This window comes from Acyrthosiphon pisum, chromosome X (assembly GCF_005508785.2).
Source record: "Acyrthosiphon pisum isolate AL4f chromosome X, pea_aphid_22Mar2018_4r6ur, whole genome shotgun sequence".
NCBI classification, from domain to species: Eukaryota; Metazoa; Arthropoda; class Insecta; order Hemiptera; family Aphididae; genus Acyrthosiphon; species Acyrthosiphon pisum.
Window position 1 is genome coordinate 119485820 of NC_042493.1, and position 16229 is coordinate 119502048.

General features: G+C 25.9%; 2 protein-coding genes across 2 annotated transcripts; both read right to left on the reverse strand.

Moving 5' to 3' along the window:
• Positions 1–2007: 2007 nt before the first annotated feature.
• Positions 2008–2505, reverse strand: LOC107883633 (E3 ubiquitin-protein ligase SHPRH-like). Its single transcript, XM_016804036.1, has 2 exons — positions 2416–2505; positions 2008–2281 (listed from the first exon to the last, which is right to left on the reverse strand). The coding sequence occupies exons 1-2, from the start codon at positions 2484–2486 to the stop codon at positions 2146–2148; spliced, it is 207 nt and encodes a 68-aa protein (XP_016659525.1). The 5' UTR covers positions 2487–2505; the 3' UTR covers positions 2008–2145.
• Positions 2506–7374: 4869 nt separating this feature from the next.
• LOC115033237 (E3 ubiquitin-protein ligase SHPRH-like) lies at positions 7375–13156 on the reverse strand. The gene is made up of 9 exons (XM_029485468.1): positions 12997–13156; positions 12231–12343; positions 11897–12172; positions 11678–11833; positions 10748–10961; positions 9243–9510; positions 7903–8008; positions 7649–7837; positions 7375–7533 (listed from the first exon to the last, which is right to left on the reverse strand). The coding sequence occupies exons 1-9, from the start codon at positions 13154–13156 to the stop codon at positions 7375–7377; spliced, it is 1641 nt and encodes a 546-aa protein (XP_029341328.1).
• Between the last annotated feature and the right edge of the window lie 3073 nt (positions 13157–16229).

Below are 16229 nucleotides of genomic sequence, written 5' to 3' on the forward strand. Positions count from 1 at the left end.
CTTGATATATTGTTACAATATCAGTTGAAAAATATTAAAAATACATAGGCACAAATTTTTTTTATAAGCATTTAAAGTTCAAATTTTGACAAAATTTATCAAATTTTAATTTGAAAAATTCTTTTGTAGTTAAAAATTTATAAAATGTTCAATTTTTGTATCTAAGAATTGAAAATTTAAAACAAGATTCCACGTAAGTAATTAATTCTGTTACCAAAAAATCTAAAAAATACATTTACACAGTTTATTTTTATAGTCATTTTAAGTACAAATTTGGACGAAATTACATATTAAAAACCTAGGATAACTATTTTAGTTATTTTGTTGTGATTGTATAATATTATTCGTGGGTACTTGAAACTTCTAAAGTATACTATTATATATCTATGATAGTACCACGGTTTTTTATTGATGTATAACGCGTTATAAGTACCTAATAAATATTATGATATGATTAATTTGGAATTTATTATAGGTACCTAATATAATATTATGTCTTATACCTAGACCAACATACCGTCTCCGCTCAGAATCGTTTTTCTTATACAATGATATTATATCATTGAATTCAAATTTAATACCATCCATTATACAGTGACCCACTTGTAACCTACTGTACAGCAGAGCGAAATCCACTTACCCACTTTTTTTTATTATAAATATTAATTAAAGCTTTCTACACGTACAATTAACTCAATAACAATAAAACAATAAGCACTATAATAATGTAAGTATAATTGTATGGATAAATATAGATATTATATGAATAAGTAGGGGCTCCATTATTCAACAATAAATTAGATAGCATAATGAATTATAAAATAAATATTTTTATTTTACTTATTTTATTTCATTTATTAAAATATAGATTACAATGCAATTATTTAAAAAATTAAAATAGATGCGCCAGCGGTTGTTGCGTCTATTACTAATTTTCCAAATGACCTACGACATATTAAAATACTATATGTAGTTTTTTTTTCTTGCATGGCCTCCAAAGTTCACACGAGTCGTGAAAATTGTTACAAAAGCATTGGATTGGATTGGATAACACTAAAATAAACACTTTAAAATTTTACTTTTATAATTAATACTGAATTAGAAAATAAAAGTTTTATATTATCTAATACACACATAATGTATTTAAATCATATTTGTTTTTATGTTTAATTTTCTTAAAAAAAAAAAAAGGAAAAGATAAATTATATGCTTTTAGGTAAAAACATTTAATACTTTATAAGTTTATTCTATAAAAAAAATCGTTGACACAATACAGTAAATTTTGGGTTAAAATAGTAAACATATATTAATGACATTAATAATCATTTGATTACAAACTAATCATAATAAAAGCTATGATTTGATCGATTTCCTGTGATATACCTATGTTATAACTTATGAACATCATTTAACTTCAATATGTACGACAATTTGAATTAACTAGAAATTTGCTTAATAAAAACCATTCAACAGTATGAACAATAATTTACAAATAATTCAAATAATTGTGATATAAGGTCTTAACATCTTATAACATTATCTAATGTATAGTTTATATACTGAAAAACTATTTAATAAAAAAAATTATTTACTCCTAGACATTAATTATACATGAAAAAAATAGGATGTAAAACTATATTTATTTTGAATTAAAGAGCAAAATACAATTGAATATAAACAAAAAATTAAACTAAGAAATATATATAAATCTTAAAAATTCTTATCATTTTGTTTTAAAATATGAAAAATTATAATAAAGTATCAGTAAATTCAAAAAAGTATTTTGTATATATTAACCCATTAACGCTGTGCGTTGCCGTATGGCAACATAGATTTTTTACAACATTTTTCAAGATATAACATAATATGTTTTCAACAAAATGTTGGTTAAAATTATAAATAAAAAAATTCCGGCGCTAATGGATTAACAGAAAAAAATGTTTTTTTTTTATAAATAGCAAAATATAGTTTAATTTTTAATTCGTATAAATAAAAAGTTAAGCTGACTTATAGCCTATTGGACATTATAACTGTTTTATTTACATATAAAAAAATGGACATAAGATAGATAAAATAATAATAATATAATATTTAAATTATTATTCTCTTACCTATGTCATTATTTTGCTCTAATATTCAATCAGATTAATTTCTTTCAAAAACTCTTATTAGTTGAGATAGTAATATATCATCCCACCTATTGAACATGTCACCAGAGAATAAATTTGTGATGTTTTCCTCAATAGAATCTCGAATAATAAAATTATGTACAAATGTAGGTCTAAAAACAAACAAATATTTTTATTATTTATTATGTCTTAATAAGCGTTAACACATACACGTATACATTTGTGTGTTCGTGTATAATTAAAATTATTATTTTAATACCAAGTATTTTATAATAAATAGTTTTACTTGGTTTGTCCTAGTCTATGAATTGTCCCAATAGCTTGATGCTCATCAGCTTTGTTAATTATTGGCTCCATGAAAAATATTCTTGTTGCTTCAGTTATAATTCAATCCCTTTGAACCCACACTCAATTTCATTAATAATGCATTTATTTTCTTCTTTGACTAAGAAGAAACAAACATAAAATATTTCATTTTATTATAATCTTTAGTATTCAATATTTACAGTAAAATTTCCATAAAAATAACATCTATGTAATGGTAATTTTTTCATTTTATCCCAAGTGTTATGGACATTAATATCTCTATATCCTATATAGCGGAACTCTAAATAACGATCAAAATATAACTATCAAAATTAGGAAATGTTAAAATTGATTTCGGTTTATAGCTATATTAATAAACTTTTATGATAAATTGCTTTACATGATATTGTCTCATGAAATATATTTCCCTTTCAATATCCACAAAAAAAAAATACCTTAATGTAGCAAAAATAACCAAGCCTGTACCCTCAAAAATATAAATTGGGAGTAGGAAAAACTCAAGCCACCATTAAATACAAAATAAAAATTGAGATTTTAAAATTATGAAAATACAACAGTCATGAAGAATTTAAAATTATAAAAAATTGTAAACCAAATTAAACAATAAACCGTTTTGACTCTTCAAAAAAGTGATGTAGATGGATTTCATTTGTAAAAAAACAACAGAAATTAAATTTAAAAAAAAATTGTTTAACAATAGTAAAATTAATTTAAAACTCAACTATTATGAACCAATTTTCTTGTATTCTTATATATTTTGTAACATGTATTACATATTTTTTTAATTTTATTATTCAACAACTCTATTAAATTAGAATTGTACATTGTAAAAACTTTCTGGTATTACACATTTCATAAATACATTTTTTAGTGTGAAGTGTGTATATAGTACATGTTATTATAAATAACTTTTATTTAAATTTATATGTATTTAATTTAACGGCCATCAGAAAGTATTGCATTTGACTGTTATTCTTCACTTCTGAATAGTGATAATTAATTCCGGTCCTCCACTGACCATTATAAGGAAGTTTGACTATACAGTAGAAATCATTTATAATGACATTCAAGGGACCAAAGAAAATAGGTCATAATAACCAGTTGTCATTATAACCAAAATGACTAAAATTATATTGTAACTTCAATACATATTATTATTATTTATGGAATGTAATGTATAATATAGAAAAAAGTAAAGATAAAAACATTGAATTATGTACATATTATTTAAATTAATTAATTCAATTATTATTTAAAAAAAAATCTGATATTTCATTTTGAAACTCTTGTTCGATTTTGTCTCAAGCTTTCCATATGTTAGAAATCGTAGAGTGACCTAACCTCAATTCATTAGATATGTGAGAATTTTTTTCACCTTTTTTTAAACAAAACATGACATTTGCTTTTTCTTCAATTGTGGATTGCTTTCGTTTGCACATTTTACAATTTCAAAATATTTAACACAAGAACACAAAACACATTTAATCTCACGGCGATTACCCGTACTCTGATGGTAAAATAAAACTGACGACAAAACAAAGATGAAGTTGTCGGTATTATCGGTTGTAATAGTACCTTCAATAAAGTAAAGTCATTATGGATAAAATATTTTTCCAATATGACCAAAATTAACCATCATAACATCCGTATAGTCATTATATAGACGTCATAAGAACCAATACAAATTAGTACATACAATATAGGAGTTTTGCAGGGACATTTAATCTAAGGTCATTACACCCAATATGTCACTACAACCGGTGTCATTATAAAAGGTTTCTACTGTATATATTAAATCATCATTTACATAATTATCTTAATTTTTTACATACCTTAAAATCGTCTAGTGTTTTTTTATACTTAGTTCCCGTTTTTAGTATCCTATAACTGATTGAATTTTGATCTAAAGCTTCTCCTAGAAGATTTAATGCTTTGTCCCACTAAAAAGAAAACATGTTATTTTTTAAAATAAAATAAATATTCAATTTATACAATACAACAGAGAATTAATAAAACTCACATTTGAGAAAATTAAGACTTTCACATTTGGATCCTGACTAATCAATTCCATTAGTTTTAAAGTGACACATTCTATTTTAGTAGAAAATGATCCTTTGATTACCATGTTTGACCCTTCACCTTCTCGGTTATTTTTTACATAGGATATAAAATCCATTGGGGTAGTTATCCTACAGATAGGACAATCTACCTCAAAGGCATCTGAATGATTACAAATGGTTTCTAAACACTGATTACACACACTATGGCCACATTGAAAAACTGCCCACTGTTATCCAAAAATAAATTAAAAATATTATATTTTCATATAATTTTTGTATTTAACTTACCCCGGTATCACCATTGAGACAACAAATTGGACATGTATCAATTTCAGTAGAGTTTTCTTTTTCTTTTTTTAAATTTTCTAGATAAAGTAGGGTTCCGACTTTTTGTTCTAAATAAGCTCTAGTTGTTGGTATTTCTGCAAATCTACGAACAGCCTAAAAACAATTTGAAATTAAAAAAATATCAGGCACATTTACTATATTAAGTCTTAAGATATAAAAATATACAAATAACTAACAGATTGCAAAATTAAAATATTTTGATATTCTCTTTTTTCAGGTGGACCATCTTCGTTAGCCGCTTGTAAAAAAAAATATTCATATGACCTCTGTGACTTTGCCTTATTCATCTTATCATGAGCATGGACTCTTTCTCTGGTATAAGTAAATAGAAACTTTAAGTAACTGAATTCTTCACGTACCAAGTCCAATACCTCTATATGTTTGGCTGCATCTTCCAAATAGCTTTTATTTTTAATTTTGGCTTGTCCATATTGAAATAGTTCTGTTAAATATATATTAATGTTAAGAATTCTAAAAATAAAACTGATATAATACCACAACTTACTTATAAGTATTAATTCTTTTTGAGAAATCTTCATTAGGCCTTCACTAGTACTTTCAAACATGTTTTCTTGATCGTTTTCTTTAGTTATATCATTTAAAGTATTCTTTCGTTTATTAGAAACACTAAACAACAATGATTCATATACTTGTAGTTCTATTTCAGCATCACACAAAAAACACCGCCTAAGTATAAAAAAATTATAATAATTAAATTAAAGAAAAGCCCAAATACTAAAATCATGTATACTTCTTTCTTATTCCAAAACTAAGATGACACATTAATGCACTTTGAACCAAGTCATTCATGGATGCATCTTCTAAAGCTTTTAGTTTTGATATTATGCTTGTTCTTGCTGTATCTAGGTCAGCAAGCCAAACATCAAGAATTTTATGAATATCGTTTACTGACTTCAATCTAAATTAAATCAAAAACATATAAAGCCATTATAACTGATGCACAAAATATAAAATTACCGTTTTGCAATATTTGGAACACCAGGCACACGATTATCCTCCAACTCTGTTTGTACTTTAGCTAAAAAGTCATTTGGTAAAAAAATCCACTTCCACATGTCTGACCACCATTCAGAATAACGTAGGGTTTTATTCCCGAGAATTTTAGCTACCTCATCTGAATAATACTTAACACCTTTATGACATAATTCAACCTAAAATCAAATATGAATATATCAGGTAAAAATAATTACTTTAAATTATTATATTTATTATTAGGTATCTTAACACAGACTAAAAATATATTGATAAATAATTATTATTTAATGTTATTCATTACACACTGGTTATTTCAGTCAAGTATAAAAAGTAGTGTTTTATTATCATATTTGTTTAAGCCATAAATATATACTACCTCTAAGTCTCTAACCTGTGCAAAAATTGCTAAAAAATGTTAAGAAGATATCAGCTCAATATATTTACCCCCTCAGACCATATTCAAGCAAAACAGTTTTTAAATTTTTTTAAAAAAACAGGCATGAATTATCGACATGAAGATGAAGACAGTTATTGGATTTTAATTTATTAATTTTTTTTTTTTCATTGTGAAGATCTCGGCACCAATCTCGGCTTTAAATAGCGTGATTTTCCGGTGAACTTCTTTTTGATAGACTTTCTATCAAAATTTTTTATGTTAGCTAAAAAAGAAATAATTTTACGAGTTTTTAACTGAAAAATAATTTATAAAATTTAAAAAAAATTATCACTGCTATAAATAACTAAAAAAGGGTCAAAAATGTTTGAAAATTTTACATAGTATGGAAAATGATTTATAAATATTTGATGAACATGACATTAGGTGATAAGGATCTACGGTTATTCGTTTTGGAAAAACAACAAAACATCAAAAACCAATTAGGTAGCTAAAAAAAATACAAAATGTTTGATAAATTGCGATCTATGGAAAAAAAGACATTTTAACAAATGGAAAATAATTCAACCGTCTATGCTAACTTCAAATTGTCCATTTTAAGTTTAAGAATTACAATAAAATATCAAAAATTCGTTAAGTTACAGATGAATATACGATATTGTAAAAATTTTATATTTAATCATTCATTTTAGAGTCCGGTTAACTTTTTTTTTTCTTTAAGGTAGAGAAGTGTATGGGGATCTTCAATCAAAATGTATAATCTTAGCTATGAAAGGAAAAACTTTTATGAATATCTAACTGAAAAATTGTTCGAAAATATTTCATTTTAACTTTCTAAATGTACTAACTAGATTCACTTTTCTATCAGAAAAGGTGCTAATCTCGAAAAACGGACTACTTTTATTTCCCAAAATGAAGATGACAGACAGAAAAAAAAACAGAACAATTTAACAAGAAGTTAAAAATTTTAAACTTTTGGCATAGCTAGAGAACTGCTGTGGGTGTCTCTGATCGGTTCGGTATAATATCAGATACAAAAATTGAAAAATATCTGCTCATATTTTAATTTTGATATTATTATATAAATTTAATTAAAACAATATGAATTTTGTTCAATAGATCATATAGTATACTTATCACTAACATTTTGTTTAAAAAATTTAAAATATTCTTCTTCAAGTAGTTCCATATCCCGTTTTAAGTCTGAATCATTTAATGCACGGTTTATGGTTGTATTTTTATCAAGTACAGCGGACAAATTATACATAGCATGAATTTTCTAAAAACAATATAATAAATTAGATAGTGAAAACATAAAATATATAAATATATTGTACCTGACATATATTAATTCTAAGTTTTTTATCTTTATATTTTTCCATTAGATCTATCACTGTCCTATAATGTTCAACAGCAGTGACTGGTTCATTAACATAAAGATACAATGCAGCAAGGTCATTGTGCTTAGAAACAAGTGTAGCTAAAGCATTATTACATACATCATGACATTCATCTATCATTACATCTATTAACTTTTCCATTGTCATTGTTCCTCTTATTTTTAAAAACTCTCCGTTCAAAGCCTAAAAATAAAAATAATTGTTGTTTAAAATGTTTATTCACTTAAATTACACACAAAAAAAATTACTTGAGGGTGTACACAAGCTTGTCCAAGCTTATTTAATGGTCTCATGATTGTACATATATTTTTCCTGTCAATATCCTTTACTGATATATCCAAGGATGGAAACAGCCTTAACAAAACATTTATTTAATGGAATTAAAAATATTTTTGATAACTTTAATTTATTATTTAAATTTAAATACTGACTTTAAAACAATAAATTATAATGTTGTAAAGTATAAAATTATTTATTTTCAACATTGAAACATTATATAGATTATATAATACTTTGCTCATATAGCCTTAAACGGCTTAAACTAATATAAACCATGTTTATAAAATCAAGAACATCCCACTAATTTTACATTAAAATAGATTCTTATAGATCATGACTAGGGCTAGAATTTCTATGCATATGTATGTTTTTTTTTCTTGAGTTCAAATTGATTGGTTGCCAGATATGTCCACAATTTGGATTATTCTCAATTAAATAGAACAACTTTATTTTTTGTATAATTTGAACATATTGCTTATAATTGAATAAATTGATCTAATGATTATGAATTTTAATGTATTATGCATTTAATATATAAATGTAAATTGTCACAATTTTAAATCTAAGCGCCTTTCTTTTTTTGATGCAAACATATTTAAAATAGTGTCTGTATCAATTTGTATGTATCTCTATGTATATATTCATAAGTGCCAAATCATTTAACCTTACCTTACCGATAGAGTTTCTTAAATAGCTAATGATTTTTTTTTAATGAAGAAAAATATATTTCAACTGATACTGTTCATTTAGACAAAATAGCAAGAATTATAATTAAAATATTTGTATGTGGGAATAAATCTTTGGGGCATTTTGATAATATGTTAATGCATTTTTAATCAATATACATCCATTTATCATCCAATTAAGTCATTTGTGTTTCAAAATAAGAAAGAACATATTAGCATTACAGCAATATTCAACGTAATAACAACTACTTATAATAAATAATATTTTATTATTTAATTTAAAAATATTAAATATTATGTAGAAATAAAAATAAAATATTTTGATGGTTCATGAAGAAGATCTTGAACAAAGAGAGTCCAACCTTTATTATCTTCCTCCTATCACTATACATCTATGGACAATGGACAGAAATATAATATGTATTGCTCGTGATTAAACGCATGCATATCGACCTAGAGTTATTTTGGGTTGTTGCAATCGACATTGAGATGCTATGATTTAATAAGTTAGCAGAAAAGTAAAGTTTTTAATTATTATAAATTTAAATCAGAAGTATTATAGTTAATATTGCTATGTTCAATTAAATACTTCAACTTGATATTACATAACTATAAATTATTACCTGGTTACACAATTAGAAAAATTTGTCGCACAATCATTATGCTGGTTTAGGTAAAAATATTTTTCAGTCTGGGAAAATGTTAGCCAATGGTGATCATGAGTTAGCTTTGGTATATTTAATTCTGAATTGACATCTTTTATTGAACTACGCCATATCAATTTTGAAAAAAAATTATACATAATATTTTTTTTACCCTTCATAAGCTTCATGAACTGTTTACGTTGGCAGTAAGGACTTACTTCTAGGAACTTTAAAATACCATAAAGATCTAAAAATAAATAATTTGTCTTTTTAATACATCACAATACCCACCAACAAAAAAACAAAGAAATAAAGTTTTCAACATTTTAATATGTATCATAACTGTGGTCTTCAATACATTGACCACCGGCAGTCATCTGTAATTTTCAAATTATATACCCTTGCGATCTCCGGCGCTTATAGTTGAAAAATAGAAATAAAATAAAATAACTATAATGCCACATAACCGCCGGTGACTGTAAATTAATATGGTTTTATATAATTAACTTTTCCATGGCGCAACAAAATGTACTAAGAAGAGTGCAATGGCATAATGGGAATCATTACAATTCTTTTGGTGTAATAATTAATAAACATAATATTTTTAATTTTTTAAATGTTTTTTTCAAATACAATTTCATATAAAAATTTGGAATAACATGGAAAAATATGCTTGGCATGTGAATAACACATATTGACCGCCAGCGGTGACATGGCAGTCAGCGTATTAACTGTACACGTAGTTCACAGTGTGCGTATACAGTGAGTTCCGTTTAATGTGATCAATGGCTCATAGAATCAAAAAGATAAACCCAAACTAAATCGTATGTTACAAATATTAAATTGACCTTTTATTAGAATCACCATGTACCAAATAATTGAATCTCTTTTATAAACATTTTTATCGATTTATAGCTTTTATAGCTATTTATACTGATTATGTTGGAGACCAAGAGCTGTTATAGATACTAGTTGTTTAATAAAACATTATTTTTACACTTATCAGTGTAATAGGATACATCCCATAATTTAAAATGGTTGTTTTAGTTCTCATTTTTCTTACATTACGTCAAGCATATGTAAAGATTTATCTACAAAAGAAAAAATAGGTTTACTATTTTGATAATTTAGCATAGGTATAGCAATAGGAAGCCACATTTGTTTTGAAAACTCCCCGGCTTATATTAAACAACATTTTAAAAATTGTGAGCAAATAGATGAAAATGGAGAAAACAGTTTGCCTCATTCATGAAAACAGAAAATTACCTCCACCACTTTGATCACATTAAGCGGAACTATATGCAATATGTAACTATTAAGTATCGGATTAAGATCAGTTTGAACTATCCATCAACTAGGTGTTCTATGCATTAATGTTCTGTATATTAATATTCAATGACCAAATAATATGCATAAGTTATTAATTAGATAAACAAATATTAAACATAATATATTAATTTATAATGTTATCAAATTTAACATACCATTTAGTGATTTTTGTATTGGTGTACCAGTCATAGTCCACTTATGCACAGATTGTAGATTAAATATCATATGATATACTTTTCTGCTCGCACTCTCAATTGATTGACCTTCATCCAAACATATTCGCCACCATTTAATGCAAGACAATGGTGATTGAGGATATTTGTATCTTTTAGAATGTCGCAAACGCGTACAATTTTGATCATCCACATTCTTTAACAAAAATATTAAAATTATTCTTCACAAAACTATCACATATATATAAATCATCGCAACTGAATTAGTAAATACCCAAAACAAAGGGGGAAGTTTAAGTGGTAAAAATATCTTGGTTATTACATTATGATAAAAAAATAATATGAAAAAAGATTAATGGTTAAAAATAACATAATCTTGTTAACTTTTTATTTTGAAACTCTAACATAAATAACTCAGCTCCTATAAATCAGCTCCTATTTTATCCTAAATGTTTTTTTTTTTTTTTTTTATCCTTATGGACTATACCAACTACATCTAAGGAGGACCCATTAAAAAATACAATGATCAAGTCATGGATAATGCATATTAAAATGTATAGTTTTAGTTGTGTATCATTTGGGACAATTGTTGAATATTTCATGATAATATAACTTTCTTTTTAAATATACAAAATTAATTTCTAATTTTCTATTTATTTCGTTATACCATTGATTATAAGTACTTACTTGCGGGCAACGTGATTTCTAGCGATTAAAACATGACTTACTACAAGCCCATATCCAATAACACAGTCGCCCGAATCAGTAATGTCCTGTAATGTTGAAACCGCTAGTAATCACGTAGCCTCTTCATCTACCGGGAGTTAAGATGTTGTGCCACCATAAAACCGGTTATTAAGCAATATATAGTATTTATATTCAATGGTTATACTATTAAACCATTATACTTACAACATCTGTGACATAGTTTGAATCTCTTGAAAGGATAGTATACGATGTTATAACGATATCATAGTCACCGAAAAAAAATGGTTGAATATAACCATCAAGATGCACACCATTGTAAACATAAACTTTTAAGTCAGGTTTCGCAATATGTTTTTCTATCTATAATTTAAATCTTTAGTATTAAAGCAAAATAAAAATATATAACTAAATATTAAATATTACCTCAACAAGCCACTGGTCTAAAATAGACTGTGGTACAACAATCAAAGTAGCCTTGCAATGCACTCTATTATTTATGACCCAACAATTAGAACACAAGTATGGAACTTCTTGAAATGGTTTTGGTTCAAAATGTACACACTGTGCATGCTGGCCTTTACCACACATTGCACAATACACTAAGATACTTTTCGGTGGCGTTGTCTTGCAATAACATGCAACGATATGAGTATCTTCATCAATGATTTTCTTCTCAATCACAAGTTTTTGGTTATAAAACTAAAAAAAAAAAACGTTGATAAAATAAAAAATATAAGAACATTTTTTAATTAACTACTTCAGAAGGTGCTGTATTTTCCATGATGCAACATAACATTTCAATAGTTTTTCCTAGACCCATCCCATCAGCTAAAATTCCTCCACTAAACGGAGACCCATCACATTTTACAACTAAAACAAAATATTTTAAAAATCATTATACTTAGATATAACTAGACTCAAAAGTATATTATGTAAAAATTCAAAAATTCAACAAATAAAAATACCTTAATTATTATCTATTATCTAATTTGTCTGAATATATATTTTTATTATTAAATCACCAGAGATGGACACTATATACTAAAGCAAAGACAAATATTTTGATGGGGAATTTTATAAATTATACACACTAACTTTTGTTAATTAACTTCTCACACAGCTAAAATATAAGCAATTATCATGTACTTTTTACAGAGCTAAATATATACAGTTAAAAGCAGAATCAATTACTATAACAGAAAATTGGGGCATATGACATTGTTTGCTAATAAAGTCAAACAGAAAATTAAAATCAAACAGGTTAGAACAGTTAGAACAGAAAATCAAAAAATATATATCCAGTTAATCTTAAACATAACAAAATGTAAAAAGTCCCATTTTTGTGTCATACCTCTGTAGTCGAGTAAAACAATTTGTCATATTACAAATTGTTTTTACTCTAAGTCAAATATATAAAAATGCATATTTACATATAATCTAGGATATACTTTCCTACTTATAACAGTGATTTTTGTTTATTAAGATAATTGAAGCATAATAAATTGTATTAATTTTCAGCTCACAATCGTTGTTTTTTTCTCTATCAACCATCCATTTCACAGCTCTTCGCTGGTGAGCTCTAAGTGTTGATATAACAAACTGAGGTTGTTCAAAATCATCATTAATATGTTTATGATAAGCTTTGATGACTTTGAAAAACTTAACAGCTTGTAGGTTATTCATGTTTGTGAGTCCTGAAAATAATTATTTAAATTTAATTTAAAACCATTTCATTGATAAAATTATGTGTGATTAAGAGTCCTTTGTTTGTTTAGTGTTAATTGAGATTTAAACTACTAATATTTAAGAATATCTTTATGTTTATAACTGTAACACATTGATAGTATATTTTTCTAATATATTCTATTAAACTATAAAAGAAAAATAATATGAATAATTATTTATGATTATGTATAAAATACATTTTATTTTTATAGATGGTACATATTACAATTCAATAATTGATCAAACCAAATAATTGTGTCTTAAATTTAAATCTTATTTCCAATAGTTTTATTGAATCATTATAAAATAGTCTCGTGGATTGTTTAAATAGATCAAATAAATATACCAACTTATTGAAATTATTCCAAATCCCATAAAAATCAAGAAAAACATGATAGGTACTGTAGAACAAAACTAAGAATTAATAGATTAGAATTAATAATATAATACTGTAATTAATACAATTTATTATTTAGAATTGACTTCACTGTGAACAAATGATTAATATTAACACACTTACAAATGACTACATGCAATCACAAGTATGTTGAATGTCGAGGTAATTTTTTTAATATATACCTACTATATAACTATGTAACTATGTACTACGTACTATCTGATTAAGTAGTAAACGGACAAAATATCAAGAATGAGTTCTATACTAGTTCTGTAGACAAATAATGTACAGGTACCTACTTCCTTTGTTAAAATTCAAAATATCTAATATCACATTACATGAGACATTTCAAATTTGAATAGTAATTAACTGAGTAAAATGGGACGCGATGACTCAGGCAAGGAGTGAGAACACCGAATTGGTGAATTAAACAAAGACAAAAATGACATAATGTAGGCCAATGCACTTATTACACGATAATATTGCACGTACGTCAAATTTCATCCAATTTAATCAAGCAGAGTAGGTAATGGAAATCCAGCATAAGAGTTTGATCAAGAGAAAAGTTTAACGTACCGAATATCAATATCTACAGACGAGGACGAACAGGATAATACGACAGGTCCGATATTTAGTAGTTACATTACGAATATTAACTACTAAGGTACCATTATTTTACAGTACAATTGTGCCTCTAAAACGTACAAGATATAAATTAACATTAAAGTTTAATTTAACTTCGTGTGTACATAAATTATTTAATATTTACTACAAATTATATAATTACAATTTATAATAATAATATGTAATATTGTAATAACTAATAACTTAAAACCTCATCTAATATTCTTATAAGAGCGCTGTCGACGCCTATCGTACTGATTGTTAGGCGGGTTCCCTCTACGTGGAGTCGGAAGATTGTATGTATTTTCCCGATTTTTCACATACATTTTGTCTGAAGTGAAGTGAATTTAAATGTTTTTAAAAATATTAGTAGATATTGTACTTACCAACGTATACAGTTAGCTATACAAGCGTATAAAGTTTCGATACGAAAATTAATTACTATCAAAAGTAAGGCTCTACATAGAATGGGTATACTATGCCACCATTTTGCGACTCATTTTTAATGATAAAATGACAAAATAAAGGGGGAGAAATTCAAATTCACATAACATTATTAGTCGCAACATGGCGGCGTAGCATACCTGTATCTATAGTGCCCTATCAAAAGTAAAATAACCAAAATAAAATTATATCTACGCATTCCGAATATACAAGTTGAGGATTATGCCACCAGAGCGCGTATCGTTATCTTGTTTTACCAATACATATATTTTATGTATATATAATATTTATGTGTAGGATATATTATTATGATCTGTATTATATGATAATATAATATACCAATCTTATTGTTGCTTACAGTTTGAGGAAGTACAAACAATATCCAGTGTAGAAAATCTACCCGATCCAAATGTCTTTTGGATGAACTTCACTATTGCCCAGGCTGCGAGTTTCGTACTTGCGCCATTTCCACCGCACAAGTCTACTCGAAACTTTAAGTGGTGCGGTATTCTATCTTTATTCCCATTATTGTTCCATTAAATGTAAATGTAAATTATTACAATATAAAAATACTCATTATCTAAGAAAAATCCAAGTATTGTAAAAGAATCTACGTTCAAACGCAAAAAATGTGCTTAGCTTTATGATTGATAATAGGTTAATTTACTCAAATATTCAGCTAACAACAAAATATTGGTTCTGCTGAACCCAAATTTTCTATATTATAAGTTGTATGATAGAAGCAACACAATGTGTGTAGTGTCTATAGTGAGTGATATAATTGGAATAGAATAAAAACATCTTCTTTTTATTAGATGTATTTTAGTATTCATTGTGTGTAACTAAATAAATTATCTTAATATTTCAATTATCCAATTTTACTCCAATATTATGATAGTAGTTTGTGTAATTATTAATTGTATAATATTTTAAAAATGCTTTAACTAAATAAAATATAATAGAGAATGATTACAAGATTAAACATCAATATCTTCAAAGGGAAATTTTAGATAGATTATTTAGTAATTACTTTTATTTTGAAAGTGTCACAATAAAATATTTTTGAATAAAAATACTAATTTTATTGTTTACTCAGATTGATTCACGAAGTACGCCCACCACCATTTCTTCCTTTAGTAATAAATTGATTCAAGTTCTGATTTTTGGAATTTTTGAATTTACTCAAATACCATATTTTCAAATTCTCAAATTTTTTTGTTTCATTTAAAGAGTGTTCTGTGGCGATACAAACTTCTGTTTTTCTATTTTATACAGTAAATTATTTTGTGGAAACTTTTTTTTGAAAATTTTGATGTACCTAATTCTTACTTATCGACAATGAAAATTCCACCTATTTCGTTCGTAAAATGTTCACCTAATGGAAAGTACAACTTGGCAGCTACTCTTGATAATACACTTTAATTATGGGTTTTTATAAAAGGCAAATGTCTAAAATTTTATGTTGGCCATAAAAATGAGAAACACGGTATATAGAAAATATATTTGAAATTTACATTCTAAAGAAATTGTACAGAAATTACAAGGTCATACAGGTAAACTTATTTT

Coding starts and splice junctions, on each gene's coding strand:
- LOC107883633 (XM_016804036.1), bottom strand. CDS start 2,486: ATGGAGCCAATAATTAACAAAGCTGATGAGCATCAAGCTATTGGGACA. Junction 2,282..2,415: donor CATAGACTAGGACAAACCAA/GTAAAACTATTT, acceptor GTTTGTTTTTAG/ACCTACATTTGTACATAATT.
- LOC115033237 (XM_029485468.1), bottom strand. CDS start 13,156: ATGAATAACCTACAAGCTGTTAAGTTTTTCAAAGTCATCAAAGCTTAT. Junction 9,511..10,747: donor AATACAAAAATCACTAAATG/GTATGTTAAATT, acceptor ATTTATTTTTAG/ATCTTTATGGTATTTTAAAG. Junction 7,534..7,648: donor CTGTTGAACATTATAGGACA/GTGATAGATCTA, acceptor TATTGTTTTTAG/AAAATTCATGCTATGTATAA.